At 43.5% G+C, this 18,032-nt stretch overlaps 1 protein-coding gene across 5 annotated transcripts in view; it reads left to right on the top strand.

The window, feature by feature from the left end:
• Nucleotides 1-467: 467 nt before the first annotated feature.
• The window catches only part of garnl3 (GTPase activating Rap/RanGAP domain like 3), a 63,841-nt gene continuing 46,276 nt past the window's right edge, over nt 468-18,032 (top strand). For 3 of the 5 annotated variants that reach the window (XM_076757501.1, XM_076757496.1, XM_076757499.1), the window contains exon 1: nt 503-1,009. In XM_076757501.1, the coding sequence (XP_076613616.1) occupies nt 912-1,009 (98 nt within the window). In that variant the 5' untranslated portion in view covers nt 503-911. Of the gene's footprint in view, nt 1,010-17,700; nt 18,023-18,032 lie in introns of those variants that run through there. The other 2 variants (XM_076757497.1, XM_076757498.1) reach the window with 2 other exon arrangements.

The raw sequence follows: 18,032 nt of genomic DNA, 5'->3' as shown, positions 1-18,032 counted from the left end.
CGTCTTTGACTCAGCCACCAATGGTGCATCGACGGCCCCTAAGGAAGGCCTCTCTCTCTAACCCAACCGGTCAAGGCAGATGGCCGCCCATCCGGAGCCTGGTTCTGCCTGAGGTTTAGAAGTTTTTCCTCGCCACTGTCGCCACACGCTCGCTCATGACGGAACTGTTGGGTCTCTGTAGATAAAGAGTGGGGTCCTGAGACAACTTCTGTTGTGATTTGGCGCTATAAAATAAAATTCAATTGAACTGAAATCCTTGTTTTACATATTAAGTGATGGATATTGTTCTCTTTAATTCTGACTTTGACAGCACTGTAGTACAATGCAGGCTGGAACACAGACATTCATGCACACTCACTCTGTCACTCTCTTCCTTTCACAAGCAGAAACCCTCAACACACACTGTAGATCACTACCAACCACACCTCTCTCTCTCTCTCTCTCTCTCTCTCTCTCTCTCTCTCTCCATCAGTTTCATGAAGCCATTGCCGTGCAGCCACTCAGTGCCGGGCTGAAGCCGAAGGAGCGCTGTGGGCTCCTCAGTTCAGGATCACAGGATCTCTGGAGCCGCGGAGACTCCTCAGCACACACAGTCCGCTCCGGTCACCAGCTGCAGCAGCCCCGCTAAGCCCGCATGGAGGTTCCACCGACCCCGACACCATGCACCTCTGAGAGCCCCAACACACCGTCTTTTGTGTAGCCCGCTGGGGGGAAAAGTCTGCAAGATCACTTTGCTCGCTCCGCTGAGGTGGACCGAGCGTCAGAGGATTTTTTTCCTCCTCTTCTTTTTTCGGAAAGCCTGTTTCTCTTTCTCTCTCGTAGTTCACCACCCGATTTTTTTTATTTATTTTTTTGTTTTTTTACTTTTTTTTCCCTTTGGAAAGAAAGCGCTGCCGTTTCGCCCAGCACCCATGAATTCAGATAAAAATGTGTACCTCGGCAGAGACAAAGGCATCATGCGGAAGAGAGCCCTGCTCCTTCGGAAAGGTTGCAGCTTCGAGATTACCAGGTAGGTCCTCTTTTACTGTCTTGGACCAAACGGCTAGACTATCCCACAGAAACTGCAGTCTCCTCCACAGAAGTGCCACTTTACATAAGGCCACACAATGAGTTTCTAATGCGTGCCTTTCACCTTGGTGATGTAGCCAGGATCTGCTGTTTGTGTATTCGTGTGCGCGCATTGATAAGGAGCGGAGAGATGCCCTAAAACATATTATGTATCCCGGGAAGAGTGTAGTCATGTCACCGCATCTGATTTTCACCTTTCCGGCTAAAACCACAGCCTGGTGTCTTTTGTTCATCTCACGTTTGATCCAAGCACCGTGCGTTCACATGTCCAGTCGGACTGTGGGGGACGCGTTACGCACGGATTCATTTATTCTGCACCTGACTCTGCAGCGTTGACAAAGCTGCTTAGTGGCAGGACGCCGTCAGTCGTCATTTTACAGCCAAAATCAAGTGTTGATTGGGCAGTCGAGCAACCACAGTGCCCCAGTGTCGTCTAATCACGCGCCATTCAGGGCTGGGAATGTGCAGGGTTTTAATCCCACCTTGGAAAAAAGACCACAGGAGATGATTTGAGGCATCAAATCACCTGCTGTAGTCTCATGCCACCGAGGCGCAGCTGGACACCTGTGAGTTCACACACATCCCGAGGCAGCAGACACATGAAGGCAGGGGGTGGTGACAGATAGACCACATAACGAGCAGCTCATAGGACTTCTCAGTGTGGTACAACTGGTTTTTCGGCAAACCTCCTAGAGGTGTCTCAGATATGTGGCCTCTGTGGGCAGCTCCAACAGGATGGCACCAAGCTGTTCGGGCACGCTAACCTGCCCTGCTCCCTGTGTGGCCTGTAAGTCATCCATCAGAAGCTTGTGAACAGTGGCTTGCAGCAGTAAATAACTGCTGTTACTTAAAGACACTCACTTTTACTGATCTCACACCAGTTCCTTCCTTTTTGCATCACCGCTCACTGTACGCAAGACTTCTTAGCTGGAGGTGGCAAGTGTGTGAAAGCACAAGCTTAGTGGTGTTTACATCTGGGCTGCAACAAAGGATGATTTTCATTATCGATTAAACTGCAAATAATTTTCTCTATTTGGCCTAAAAATTGATTTGGCTTAGCTTGTTTGTCAAAACAACCCAACTATTGTTAGTGTGGGTGAAAAACGTTCAATCTGATATTTTAGAGCGTGAGGTGACATCAACAAATGTTTTGTCTGACAGTCCAAACACCAAAATATTCAGGTTACTATCCTGGAAGACTGGGGAAAGCAGGAAATTCTCACATTTTCTAACTAGAACCCATGAAAATGTTTGCCATTTCTCTCCATCGACTAATCCATTAATTGACTGATCGTTGTGACGAGATCTCATTTCTCTCGATTAAACCATCTGTAGATTATTGTTCTGGTCACATCACCTCCCCTTCTACCTCCTCCACTATAATTTCCTGCTATTTCAGACAATCTGCGGAGGTGTGCAGAAGTGCAAATTTACTCATGAATCTCGCTTCATTGCTCTTACAGTTGATAAGTTTGGTCTCTCTGTGTGTGCGGTGGTGAGACTTGTGTGTTTGGAAACGTCTCCGTCTCAGGCTGCCAGGTCCCGCTTTTCCAAATAGAGGCATGTGCTGTATTCAGGGTGCATGTGGGGGTGAGATTTGGCCAGCTTCGTGCCAAGCACTTACTTTCAAATTACACATCCCTTCTAATTAGCTTGATTTATCCTGTGCAGTGAAGGAGCTCGTTCCCTCTATGTATGCTGTGGACGCAGAGTCTCACTGTAAGGCTTCCTGGCAGACTGTCTCCCAGACACTAGCAGTTTAACAGACAATCAATCAGAGCTGGGCCTGAAGTGCTACTGCATGGGGAAATAGATTCTCCACTGTACTGAGGGGATTTGAAAGACACTCCAGTAAAGGGCCGCCGCTGAGAAGTCCATGTCTAATTCATTGTACTGCAGAGATGCATGACCAAACAGCCCTGAACACATGTGGACAGCTTCATAAGGACACACAGTTTGTTAAAAGGCTGCTTTCATATGCATAACATGCTCACACACACACACACACACACACACACACACACAATGGCTGAAGTGTTTCCATATGTTTGCCAGTGGAAGTATGTCATGAGGTAGTTTTATCTAGACGCTGATCTGCCCTCTTTTTCTCCTCCAGGCTACACACACAGTCTCAGCGTGAGGCAGTGGTGGAAGGAGAACTTAAACCTTTACTTAAGTAAATCTACCAATGCAGTAATGTAAAAATAGTCCATTGCAAGTGAAAGTCCTGCACTCAGAATCCAATTTAAGTGCAGAGATTTTGTCAAGAAACTGTACTTTAAGTGTCAAAGTCTAAATACTCTGCAGAAAAATGGCCCGTGTGACTCATATAATATATGAGATTATTAGATTGTCAGTAGTGATGCATCCATTCATAGGCACTGCAGGCTGCTGCAGCTGTCTGAAGTGGAGCTAGTTTTAACTATTTTATTTACAGTGAGGTTGTTTAGGAACGTAGCTCCCAACTAGGGGTCGGCCCCCTCTAAAGGGTCACAAGATACATCTGGTGGTTGGCTTGGGGGGGAGCGCCATGAGACGATTAATGTAGTATTTTTCAGTTTTTGCTTTTTTTATGTGAAATATTGGGTGATTTTACCTCTTTGGGCCTCGGTGCAGCTGACAGTACTGGAGTAAATGTATTTTCCACCACCAGTGTGAGAGACATCTTAGACTATGTGATGAGCTCCCAGCCAAAAAATAATAGTAAGAAGAATCTATGACTTGATTCTGAACACAAATCTTAGTGAGAGGTTAGTGGTGTAAAGTTGTCGTGATCTGTGCTAATCTCCTGACGGTAATCTTTGGGATAAACACATCACACCACATTATTATTTCTGACTGTGTTTTGGACACTGCTTCATGGTGACTAAGCCTTATCTAACAAAGTCAGCGGACTGCCAGTTGGCAGATATTCTCACTGACAGCAGGTAGCCGCAGAGTTGCAGGTGAAAGCGGAGAACTTGAATGGACTGCTGGAACCAACTGTTAGGTCATTTGCCTCTGCTGTGCTGGTCTATACAGTGTGTGTATCTGCGGTATAGATTTAATCAGTTTTGTGGGTGTCCACGTTTTTCCGATTTTACACATCAAAGTGTGTTTGTAGGTCAACTGCTGCCCAAGTGAGAAAGGCTGTATAAAGACTTTAGTACTCCAGAAAGCTGTGTGGTGAATTGCTTCAAATGATGTCACAGGAGTTTAAAAGTGAAAGAATCTGGACTTAGAGAGAAGTGAGTTTACCAGAACTCTGTAGCTGCTCCTCATGTCTGCTTGAGGCTAGCAACACGAGGCTGCCTTAGCAGCTACTAGCATAACACACCTGAATCTCTAACTGAACTGTTGGCAGTCAGGTTGCATTGTGGGAAATGCAGGTGCCAGGTTTTGGATGGAAAATAAGTATATGGGATAAAAAAAAAGATATCTCTGCTTCTGCTGCCTTGATCTTGATCACTGTAAAACTATCCACCATGAGTCGGACAGTTTTACTTACAGGACTGCTAAATGAGGGGAGTTCTCTTTAAGAAATCTGAGCTTATCATGACGGTGCAAAAGTACAACTTTGGGCAAGCTCTTTGCCCTCGAGTCTTGAGCTAGACAGGAGAAGAGCCTGGACGTCCTCCAGGAACAACAAATCCTAACTCACTTAGTGTGTTTTTCCATTCATTTCCATAACAATGGTGTCTCTTTGGTACAATCAACTCCGCCTGTCACTGAACCACTTCCAGTCAACCCCGGCTAGTTGTGTGTGAATGTGATTAGGCTACATGGTGACACTTGAAGGAGCCAAGAAATCACTGGCTCAGCTCTGACCATGAACTGGCAGAACAAGCACAACTCTAAGAGACGCTGCCAGAGAGACAAAGGGAAATTATGTGAACGGGCACTGCTACTAGGCCGCTAAACTACAAACCACCAAACACACAGACACTGACCACTGGAGGAGGTTTTTCTCTGATGAAGCCAGTATCAAGAACCAGAAAAGGTCAGCAGCGTGCTTTCTATGAATTCAACGGCAACCTCAGCAAATTCTGTTGCGGTGGAAACTAACCTCACTGGTTGTCAATCCATAACAGAACATTTGTAGTTCATTTAAGGAAAGGCATGCGCTGGCAGGGAGCAGTTTGAGTACATTACTGGACCATGAGGGAAGAGAAGGCCATCTATCATCGGGCTAACGCAGGGCAATGTGTGATTAGAACATGTTACTATAGTTAAGGTTTGCAACGCAGACCAAACACATTGTGATGAGGAGTTTGCTCACAGTGTAGGGAGGGAAGATTAGGGTTGACATCCTTGATTAGTTGGCTTTGAAATGTGTGCTGTTCATTAATCAGTCCAGCCCCGCCTTGCTTGCCCCGTGCACACGTGCCTCTGTTCACCCTCTGAACACAAAGCTTCTCACAAAGCAGCGATAACTTCACCCTGTAACTGCGGCCACTTTAAAAATAGATCCTCGACGGGCTGCAGCCACTGAAACTGACACTCTTTTCACTCTCTCACCCCTCTCAAACTCCTTTCTCCCTGTGCTTCAGAGCTTATTTCGGTGCATTTGCTTTGAAATGCCATGGGTGTCTTCATTTAACCTCTCCCGCTGCCAAACTCGCAGTGTTTTGTGACTGCTGTTGCCAGGGGTTTTGCCGTAGCTTGCTGCTTATCAGACTGGAGCCAGATGTAGCTGAGGTGCATCGTGCTGCGTTCGCGTGCGTTGTAAAGGGGGAGTTTTGTGCACATATGCCTTTAAAGAAAAAAAGAGAAGGAAATATGTATTAGGGCTTGTCCTCTTGTGGTTTCCTGGTGGAGCTTTTACAGTAGGCTTCAAAGCGGTATGTGAATGAAGAACATGTGTTTTGAATGTCAGACATGTTTTCTATGTTTTTAGATCCAGGGATGCATTCACAGACAGCACATGGACGGGATCGTGTTGATGTGGTCTGACAGACAGTGAAAGTGGCTGTGATGGGCTGGGCTGCTGGGGTCGCTCTCTGCATTACAGTCTGTCATAAAGCACCCAGCAGGGAGCTGAATTGATGGGCGAACTGACATTTTTGCTGACTGAAGGCACTCCTCTGCTTTGCATACGTTATGAAGCTCTCACACACACACACATTAGACGCAGATCTCACACACACCAACGTTTAAACGTGGGAATGTCAGACAGTAAAAGCAGAAAAATCGATGTAGCAGAGCCAGAGATAGATATCTGTTTGGTTCCACACATTCTTCTTTCTGATGAAAACATGAGCTCAATACGTTACCCACAATGCAACAGAACAGTCATTCAGTTGCATTTTTCCAAATTAGAAACTCGGGAATGATCCATGTAGCCCGAGCTTGGGGACATAAACAAACCTGACATCACAGCAACATGACGGCACACACAGTAAACAGTAAGCAGAATGACTTTTTCTTCATGAGACACGTGGGAACAACTGCCATTTCCATTCAGTTGATTTGTGCTCGACAGAAGTCTTGAAAAAAGCACGCAGTACGAGCCTACTCCTCAAATCTCCTTTAAAGTGTGTCTAATATTCTGGTGCATTTCAGAGACTTGCCATACAAACATCGGTTTGCTGCATGTTTTCCCAGGCAGATGCACTGGGATGCGTTTGGAAGCTGGGAATACCGACTCAGAACTATCAGATTCCCGCTTGCAGTGGATTGCAGCAAGAGATTAGGGTGTGTTATGCTAGTAGCTGCTAATGTAGCCTCGTGCCGCCTTAAACAGAGATAAGAGGCTTAATACAGAGGTCTGAGAAGTTTTCTAACACCACAGCCGCTGATTTTTTGTAGTTTTCAGCCCCAGCTGTTGCTGACTTAAGTGACATCATTTGAGGCAACTTTGCACAACTCCCACTGCAGCCACAAAAGGCTTTATACAACGGGTTTCACATTCGCAGTAGTACTCCCCAAGGCCTGTGAGCCAACTTTGAGGTCTAAAGAGGGAACACAATTAATCGATTATCAAACTAATGATGCTGATTAATCGACTGTTTGTTTCAGCTCTAAACAAATGTTGCTTCCAGGAGTTTCTGATTGCACGTAGTGTTGGTGCAGTAACGTATCCCTCGTCTGCTTCCCGTAGGTTGTAGCTGGGAGACTGAAATAGTGTGCAAGGTTGGTTCTGCTCTGCTCAGCCATACAGTCAGTCCCTCAGTGAGGTCTGATAAACACTGGACTGTAATCACTCCCATATGTGGCTGCATAGCTCAGCACAACTCGGCACAGTTCAGCCATGCGCACAATGCAGCGCACCAGGCTCATTTAGACAGAAAAATAGATTCAAATTACTAGAAGAAAAAAAGCACCGAAAAAAAAAAAAAAAACGGAAAATCCCTCGCTTGATTACAGCTCAATGTAAACTTTAACTCTTCGACTGGAACATCTGCTTCCATTTAGGGATTTAAGACACATACCTACACATTAAAATGCACTGTGCACTGCTCCGGGAAAGCTTTGAGGCTGGAAAAACATTTCCCATTATAGTTGGCTGAGTAAGCCCAGCGAAGAGCGAGTTGTACTTAAAGCAGAGTATCGGTTTAGATGCGGCCAGCTCCAGCACAACCACAAGCCACTTGCATACAAGACTCAAGCGTTTTTGTTTCTCTCAACGCTGCATATACTTCCTTTTTTACCACGGTGCCTGTAAAGGATGACGAAAAGTGAAAGTGAGTATTCATTGAGGTGCCAGAGGATGGAGGAGAGTATGGAAGTATGAAAGATCAAAGGAGGTCTGCACAGTATGGGCACAGTGTGTGTGTACACTGTGAGTCGCTTCACGCCAGCCCACTGCCCCCGTCGTAACCCTTCAAGAGCGATCCAGGAGAGACAGAGGAGGAAATGGAGCCTGTGAAGGGTTACTGTTGTACATTTTTACCCTGCGGTTTCAAGGGAGGCCAGCCAAAACCTCTTCTCGGTTAGAGAGCGAGCAACAGAAAGAAAGGGTGAAAGAATGAAGGAGATGGAAGTGCAGTTTGAAAGTATGTGCAGAAACATCTAGGAAGGGTGTATTTTCAGGTTGTAAAGATGTGAGTCAAATGAAGTTGTTGAACATTTTCCCTCACTGTCCGCCTCCTACAGATGGAATAGCATATGGAGTATACTGCATGTAGCCATTCTGTGAATAAGAACATCTGCATTTACTTTCCTGCTCTCTCTTTTCAGTAAAAATGTGATGCAGAAGACACAGGTGCATCAAAGTGTGTGCATCCACAAATAACAGCAGGAGCAACAGGCCTCACATTATCATCTACTGCACTTTGTTTCCCAGAGGCGCCAGAAAGTCCCTCACACCCACCCATTTATAGATAATTCAATATGTACAAATTGTAATATCTCATTTTTTTGATGAATCAGGAAGTGAAGTGGGTGTGATGCATGTTTTAGCATGTTTTTTGAGGTGAGAACGCAGCCACATGCGTCATACAGCCAGAAAAGTTAAATGTGACTATTTCACGCATTTAAATCAAGATAACTTATTGAGAAACATGCATGCTCATAATGACAGTGTCAATGTTAAGCAGTGAGTACGCTCACAATCTTCGTTTAAGCATATTAGCATGCTAACATTTTCTAATTAGCACTAAAAGCAAAGTGCAGCCGAGGCTGATGGGAATGTGATAAGTTCTGCAGGTATTTGATCATAAACAAAAGTTTTGGAAGAATTACAATTTGACCTGACGATGGCGCTCGATGTTAAGTTAAAGGATGGACAGTGTCATCCTCTGGGGACGCTGCATGAGCAGTCAGACAGTTCACTCATAAACACAAAGTCCACCTCATGGTGGCGCTGGAGGTAAAGTCAGTGGATTGCAAGAAGTCAGTAGGATTCATCCTCTGAGGACCATGAATGTCTATATAATGTATCATGTCAATCCATCAAATAGTTGTGCATGAATCTCTGAGGAAGCATAACTGATGGTCAAGGTGACATTGTTTATTTTGGGTGCTTGATTAACACAATATAGTTCCCAGTGATGTGGAGTATTATGATGGAAAATGACAATCATGTTTTTGTAGTTAAAGATACTCACAGGTGATAATGCACAAGGATGTTTTACGGCCTAAAGGAACCTGATCGAGTGGTTTGGTGACACCGAGGAACCCACAGTCAGGTTTCAGTGGCAGTTCTGTTTGCATAGGGTGGAACAGGAGTGAATCACATGTGGCCAAAAACATACAAGTAATCAACAAAGGTGGTAAATGTGGTTCTCATCTCGGTTTGTATGAAGGTGTCCGCCTGTAAATGAAGACAAATACATCTGACAGCTTACTGGACTCCATTAAGAAACAAGTGCTCGTTTGTATGCCTCCAGTACATTATTTCTAATGTGCGTGTTACTAGTTTTCTACATAAATCTGATTTTTCTTGGTGTTTTTACACCCTGACGCAACATTTGCCCTGAGGCATTAGATAAATATACAGGCAGTGGTGAAAGGTGGAGTTTTAACTGATAGATCATCAGAAGACTCCAATCTACCAGAAAATGCTGATTTTTTTTTTTATCCTAAAGAAAACGTAACTCATGCCGCAGAGAGTGAATGTTACCTTTACATGATGAAATTCTATTATTTATTGTTCATGGACATTCACAAGTGGTATAAAACAGACTATTTTGAGTTCTTTCTGATCTAATTGTGTTAAAAGTTAGAACCACAAGAGGGCAGACTCTCCCTGTAAAAACAGTGATTGAAGGCCAGCAGTTGTAAAAATGCAACTTCAGAAAAAGCATTCAGACTCTGGATCTTTATCATTACCCACAACGCATACATAAGAAGCTTCTGATGCAGCACAACTCACAACTTCGAGGTGTGAGCTGTTAGCAGTTGAAACAGTGTAGAAAGGACACTCCTGGCACAGTGCCTTGGTCATTCATACGTTTCCACTAGGAGGAGTAAGCGCATTAAGAGGCAGCAACATTTATGTGGAGATCAGGTGGACTCAAGTAGCTTCAGCTGAGGATTCACACAACAAGCTCACGCTGTCTTTGTGTTCTGCAACAACGTCAACTGTTGCTGTTGCCCAGAAGCGATGAAGCACCTCTTGATCTATACTTTAGTCTATAGCAGTGAAGTGCACTGTCAGTGTCCGAAATAAATGCACAAAAGCACACAGTCACATAGGGCCCGGGGCAGAGTGGTGTCCAGAGCCGTCTCGCCGTCACAGACAAAAGGTTAATTCACCTGATCACGTTTAATGAGAGTGCCATCATCAATCGCTGCAGCCTGACACAGTGGCATTTCGCAGAGGTCACATGGTGACCTGCTGGCATTTGGGACGCACTAGAAACAAAGAGGCCAAGATCTGAATCCAAATCATCTGCATGTGTGTGTATGTCTGTGTGTTTGCATGTGCTTATGTTGGTAAATTAGAGAAAATGTAATCTGCCGACTGCTAGCTGGACTTTATGTGCAGAAGTTTGAAATCTGAATATCTGAATGAGCGGCTAATTTCCTCCAAAAACCAGTGATGGAAAAAGTATTCATACCCTTTACTTCAGTAAAAGTATAGTTATGTAAAAATATGTCATTATATGGCTGCAACTAACAATTAAAAGAGAAAAACAAGGTGTTTTCAGGTACTTTTTTATGCAACCAACAATGCAAAATACAAATATATTTGTTTACTTTTATTTATGGCAAAGGAAAATCATAAAATCCTGACATTTGAGAAGCTGTAAACAATGGAAATTTGTCATTTTTGCATGAAAATCAACAGTTGCCAATTCATTTTATGCTGATTGATTGATCTACTGGTCGTCGCAGCTCTACTCCACTGCAAGTCCTGCATTCAAACTGAAGTCACAGTGAATAAATACTAACAGCAGAATGTGCTTAAGTAAGTCATCATGCAGAAAAATGGGTGAGGTGTAGCTAGTTTAAACTACTTTATATGCAGTTAAGTAGTTCAGTCCAGTGTCTCCCAGCACAGGGGTCGAGAGGGTCACATGACACACCTGTAGTCATGAGATCAATAATGAGGCTTCGAAAGAAGGAAAAAAAAAAGCTCTGCTACAAAAATTTGCCACTTTTTTCCTTTTCTCTGCCTTCTTTTGTGAAGAAAGTGGATGATTTTACCTCTTTGGGCTTCAAACTGTTATTTAAATTAAACCATCTGAATGTTTTAAAGGGGAAATCACTCATTGGTGGAACAACTCGCGCATACTCTCAGTGTATTTTATAAGCTTATTATATGTAAAGTATGCAAATAAAAATGTCAAATGTAGCTATAGCAGTCATATAAATGTAGTGGAGTAAAACACCAGTTAAATGCGGTGGTGTAGAAGTATTAAGCAGCACAAAAGTACCTTAAAAGTCGTCCTGAGTAAATGTACTTAGGTGCCAAAAACTCCACAGTCCAAGCTTTAATGTCTTCCTGAACTCACCATTTAGCTGCGTGTACTGTTCCACTGCGTGGTGCAGCTGCAAGACAACCGTTGAATCGTGCCATAATCAAATGACGCCATCTATCATTTCTGCTTCCTCCTCTGAGTTACATATTACCCAGAGACAAAGCCAAGCATTATGGCATTATGGCAGGCCAGGTGATTTGCATGTTGTGGATGTGTGTGACAGATAAAAAAAAAACCTGACTGTGTCGATGCTTGTAGTAGTTTCATACACTTTTCATCACATTGTATTATATGTGCTTTTATTAATGTTCATCCATCTCCATTTATAGACATGACTCCTATTGGTTCCAATGATTCAGTGTCAGTAACTGCACATGTAGTCTGCGCACGCACGCACACACACACACACACACACACACACACACACACACACACACGCACACACAGACAGACAGTAACAGAGGCCTTGTTTATCCTACGCGTGGGAAAGGTGCCGTGGTCAGACATAGCTTACTTGGTGAGACTAAAGGGCAGGAGTGGCAGCTGTCCAGAGAGAAGGAGGCGTAGCTCCGAGGGATTAGCACACTATTGAGTCGAGAGCTCCTGATCCACATCGTGCAGCTTCAACTGCTGAGTGCGAGCGCTTGTGCGCACACACACACTCGCATTTTGTGTACCTGTGCACCACAGCCCTCACTGGCATGGACACACAGAGTGAACCCACGCACTGTAATGCTTACACCTACATATATATCCGAACTTTGAAGTTGTGTTCGTCTGGGGAATGCAAAGCCTGGGATAGTCCATCACTGCTGGGTCCCACACACACACACACACACACACACACACACACACACACACACATTTGCATGTACAAGAGTGGAAGATTGAGGGTTATAGTTTATATTTCACTGCCTAACTATAATGCTGCAGCCCTCAATAGATCCAAATGACAAGGCTCAGTGGCTATTCAGCATAATGGAAAGTTGCTTTTGCGGGTGTGTGAACCCTTTAGGTTGTTTTAACAGCACTCAGCAGCTTAATGACATAATGCAAAATATAGCGACGCATACAGTTCTGTAGTTTGGGTTGAGTTAAACCATTAGCAAATGCGGAGCTCATGAAAATAAAAGGCAGCATCCAGCCTAGAGAATAATCATTTTGTCATGAATACTGCTGAAGTTTTTCTGTTTTTCTGTTAAAATACACTTTCAAGCGTCACCTGCGGCAGCGTTAAAGGTGCCCTGTGGGTTTTTTTTTTTTTTTTTGACTAAACAAAGTTGTGTTTACATTCACCACTTCCCACGGCATCCTTGTTTGCATTGCTGGCACATCGCTGTGTTTCTTGGCACGTTACTGCCATCAGCTGATGATCAGTGGAATAGCTGCATGTGAATAAAATTTCTAAAAACTTTGCTCTATAGCGCTACGTGTGGTCAAAAAGTCCACAGCTTACCTTTACATTTTAGAAGAGCTTTTACTATCTTTAATTATTATTATTAACACAATGCTTCAGTGTGATATTTCCACAGTCTACTTTCATATTGTCCAAGTATTTTACAACTTTATCTTGTCCTGTCGGGAATTGTGATGGGCAGCTGTTCACTACTTTCCGACATTTTTAGACGAGTTCAGAATAATCATCATTTGCAGTTACAACTGAAACATCTAGTCAATTAGTGCATTAAAAGAACATTGATAGTTCAAAAATAAAATGCCAAAAGCAACCACTTCCTCAAATGTGGATATATTGTTTTCTTTTTTTAGTCTTTATTTGACAGCTCATATCTCATATCTTTGAATTTTGGAGTGTAGTTGAATAAAAAAGGCTGTTTTGAGACGTCACTTTGCGATCTGGGAAACTGTGGTGGCAATTTATCACTATTTGCTGACACTTTAAAGATCAAACGATTAATCAAAAATGATAAAAATCCGTCAGGCGCAGCCATATTCATGAGATTATCAAACAGTTTGTCTTAGAAGAGTGGAGATGAATGGCGACATCTGGGGCTGTGTTCACAATCATTCTGGGAACACTTGGAGAGAGCTGCTAACAGCCTCAACATTTCTAGCAGGGAGTCTGTCTGTAGCTTACCTGAGTGTGGAGGTGTGGCTGACCTGGCTTCTGGGTGTGATGCATCTTTTTAAAAGGAGAAAAAAAAAGCATTCTTAGTGATAATGGACATATTATGAAGAGTGAAAGTGATGGAGCTAATCATAGAATTCAGTCTCTATCACAACCCCGACATTAATAAAACACATATTTTCTAACATATACTCAATTTAAACAGTACAAAGACAATATTTTAATGTTGTACTTCATCAGCTTCGCTGATTTTTGTAAATATCTGCTTATTCTGAATTTGATGGCAGCAACACGTTTCAAACAAGTTGGGACAGGAGCAGCTAAAGACTGGGAAAGATGTGGAATGTTCCAAAAACACCTGTTTGGATCAATCCACAGGTAAACAGGTTCACTGGTAACAGGTGATAGTATCATGATTGGGTATGAAAGGGGCATCCTGGGAAGGCTCAGTCGTTCACATGTGAGGATGGAGTGAGGTTCAGCCTACAAAATGACCGAAACGCAGGCCTACTTGCACAGTAGCCGGTGCACATGCTCATAGTTGTTCTGATTGTTGGTCTCTAATGAGATCGACCACAAACATTATCCCCGCACGATCTAATCTGAAGCGTGTCATTACCTCAGTGTCATTCTGCATTTGGAGAATATTTCTTCTGTCGCTTTGTCTTTCCTCCTTTCTCCTCTTGAGCCTCTTAAAAGTCATCTTCCCTACTCTTACCAGTGTTTCACCTTAGGAGCTCTCTTAAGGGCTAAGAATAACTTTTATCTTTACCGCGATCCTTCCTGAATTTCATCACTTTGCGCTGGGAAACTTTATGAGTAGGACCCCAGGAAAGACGCAGATCTTAACACAAACGCCTCTTGTATTTTCGTGGATTCTTGTGTTTCCCGTTGTGGATTATATTCATCACCTGGAGCAGAAAACGCTCACATTATACTTCTTATTTCCCTCATTGTTATGCATTCAGGAAGGTGACTCCTAAGCCACATTAACAGACTGATCTCTGAACAGGAAGTCTTCCGCTTTTGACTTCCCTTGTTACAGACTGGCTTCACAAGCGGCCGTTAAAAACCAGAAGCCCTCGAGCAAAGGCCATGTGAGCAGTGCGTGTCAAAGTGTGACACCGGGAGGGTGTGTGATGACGTTTATGCAACATGTATGAATGTTTCCGCGTGTGTGTGTTAGCGGTTGGCCTCGGGGCTCTAATTAGAGGTGTGTTCAGGTATCTTAGGTTATGTGTAACAGGATCCTAACATGTGAAAACAAAGGCGTTATTTTCAGCGGTCTCTTTTTTTAAAAAAAAAGGCTCTTTTTCTTCAGGCTGTGGCGGATTTCAGCTGCATTTCAACACGAGCTATTTTTAAAGGTAGTCCCATTCAGAGAAAGAGGGAGCAAATGCCATGTACTGGTAGCTTTAGGTGTTTTCCTGTGGTGTGGTGTGTGCCACAGAGGGGGGTTTCTACTGATTAAAAATTGATGAGCAGCTGAGTGCCGTGTAGCCTGAGCCGAGCATTCCTGCACTCTTTCATGTTTGTGTGTGTGTGTCTGTGTGTGTGTGTGTGTCTGTGTGTGTGTGTGTGTGTGTGTGTGTGTGTGCAGACTGAGCTGGAGACAGGCAGTGTCTGAAATATTGTAGAGGTATCAGGTTTGCCTAAGCTCACGTTTCACCTGCTGTTGTGTGTGTTTTTGTGTGTGTGTGATATTGAAACTTAAGTCTGTTTTCACATGTTTTGGCCATATTTCTCTTTTTTTTTTTTTACGCGTCCTCCCCGTCACATGTTCTGTATTTTCTTTCCTTGTATGCACATTTTAAAGAATCGCACTAGAAAAAGTTCATGGTTTCAAGTGTTTTGTAAAAGACTTAATGCACTTCATGAGGGATGGAAACTCCTTTTTCTAAGCAAGCATTCAACTCACATGACTGATCAGCAGTTTCTGCAGAATAAAGCATCTCTTCATCACTCTGCATCTGGTGTATCCTCCTTCACATTAATACATGAAATGTCATATTTCTATCATGTTTTCTACACTTTTTTTTTTTTTTTTTTTACCATTTAAGGTTCGACTGGTGCTTTTTTTTAAATTATGTCATCTTGGAATGGTTTAATGGTGACTGGAGAATTGGTGCCTTAGTGGATGAAACAAGCGTTCATTTGCATTTTCTTTTGCTGAATTTCTCAAAATTTGGTTAAAATTTGTGATACATTTGAATAGAAACCCAGACACAGTTAGAGACTCGCTGGTGAACCCAGTGGAGCATTCAGCAGCTAAAGAGAAAGAGATTTCCCTCCAGCATTGGTAGAGATCAAAAACAGGGCTGAAAGAGGATGAATATTGAACTTTCATTCATCAGGTGGACATAAACACGACTCCAGATGAATGTTAATGTCGCTCTGTAACTGCTGGATGTTTAAATATGCAAGTTTGCTAAAAAACGTGATGGTATGTTGATGCTGCGTCACGAGAGCTGCGAGAATGACACATTACGTCCGTCTGGGAAAGACCAACCCTCAGTCACGGCTGAAATACAGCAGATGCTGATAAGCTCTGCATGTGTGATCGATGTTGACTGTAGTCATTACACAGCACTGCCCCTCCCACATCACAAATGAGTCTATTTCCATTTCTGCCCGTGGAGACGTCTCCGGAGTCTGACTGTCCCCAGACATAAGTAACGCCACGGTGTGGGATCACATACTGCACGTTTCTTTGTCTCTGAGTTACTTTTAGGCCCACAAAAGGAATTTGTGTTCATTCACAGCTCATGTAATGCTTTCTTCAGGCATCCTACCAGTATATACATAATAAGATGACTGCCTGGTTTAGCTCTAGTGTCAACAATGCTTAATGATCATTTCTTTTCTGAATGAAAGGGTCATGACTCCAATGCTTATCTACCTACAGCACTGAGTTTTAATAAGGCCACAAGGAAAGAAAAGGTTGAGTTTGCAATTATTATTCTTTTTAGACATGCAGTATTTGGATCTGTGGGACCCCAAGCAACGAGGGAGTGAAGCCAAAAACAAAACACACGAGCGGATATCTGATGTGTCACGTCATCACTCATTTCCCTCCAATAAATGTGGCAGCGTTCCTGAGCATGAAGTGTCAAATAAGATGAGATTCAGTCAGGCAGAGAGGTGCATCCTCAAGAGGTAAAAAGAGGAGAGACCAGAGGTGAGATGCAGAAGAGGAGAGGAGGGAGGCTGCATGAATGAATGAATGAATGAATGAATGACCTCATCATTGCCTGGACCTGGTGTTGAGTGGGATTATGGGTAGACCCTGGAGAGCACATAAGAGCGATTGATTGGGGAGAATCTGAGAGGCCAAAGAAACATTAAGATCCATCTCTCCTTTGAGACAAATGTTTGAAAATTCGAGACCATCCTTTACGCAGAGCGCCGAATAATTAGCCAATCGTTTAATAATGCCTCATGGAACTCTACTGCCAGTAAGTTTTGGGTTGCCAGGTTGTGCAAAATTCTTTGATTGTTTGGACTGTTGATGGAACCAACCGAATTCATTAGAAACAAGTATCAACTATAATCGATGGGTTAAAACCTGTAATAAATGACTTAAAATGTATAGCTTTAGACTTGATATCTTATCAGTAAGCAAGAAACCAGTGATTTTTATTTTTATTTTTTTATTTTTTTTGTACATTTCTAATGGCACCTGCCAACCTGGCAACCCAAGAGTTGCTCCTCTTATTGCTGCTGTTTAGAGCATCAGTGCTTCATTTGCTTAAAGGATCCGTTGCAATTTCTACTTTATAAAGAGAAATCTGATTTCTTTGAAATGAATGAACGTTAGCCTGCAGGATGCAAAGCGTGCCACCGACTATTTCCTGGACTTTTTCTGCTCCAAACTGACCAGGAATCACATCTGATAGCAGACACACGTAAATGCATGTTTAGATTGTCCTCACATTTTCTCTCTGTGCTCGCACCGGATGATGCGATGCAGCCTGGGGCCTGCATCCTGACATCGCTGTGCGCTCCAGGATACTGAAACTGTAGGAGCAGCTTCGCGTAATTGGCGGTGATGTAACAGCAACTCACAAAAAAAAAAAAAAAACCAAAAAAAAAACCCGATAAGAATAATCTGTTTTGAATGGTGTCTCTTGCTCTGCGGAGCCTCCAGCTAAGGAAAAAAAATGTGGCGGGTTGAAATGCACCATAGATGTGAGGGAGGGAGAGAGAGAGGGAGGGAGGGAGAGATCACACAGTAAACACAGCTCCAATGGCAGAGCCGTTCCGCTTCATCATCACGCTGTGACCAGTTGCGCGCAGAGAGAGGAGCCAAAGACAGAGTCCGACCACCAGCCGGGTTTGGATCAGCTGTTGTCGGAGTTTGCGCCGGAGTGATGTTCCTGCGCTCTTAGCAAGAGACAGACAGAGAGGGAGAGGAAAAAAGACGCCGGTTTGCTGTTGTCGCCTTGTCCGCTGGACTGACATCGCATGGGGACATGAGCAGTGTGGATCCAGCGTCTAACAAACTGTTGACTTTCAATCAGCGGTAAAAAAGA

The sequence above is a fragment of the Chaetodon auriga genome, chromosome 19, assembly GCF_051107435.1.
Source record: "Chaetodon auriga isolate fChaAug3 chromosome 19, fChaAug3.hap1, whole genome shotgun sequence".
NCBI classification, from domain to species: domain Eukaryota; kingdom Metazoa; phylum Chordata; class Actinopteri; order Chaetodontiformes; family Chaetodontidae; genus Chaetodon; species Chaetodon auriga.
The sequence above is the reverse complement of the archived record's forward strand: the minus strand, read 5'-3'. Positions and strand labels throughout refer to the sequence as shown.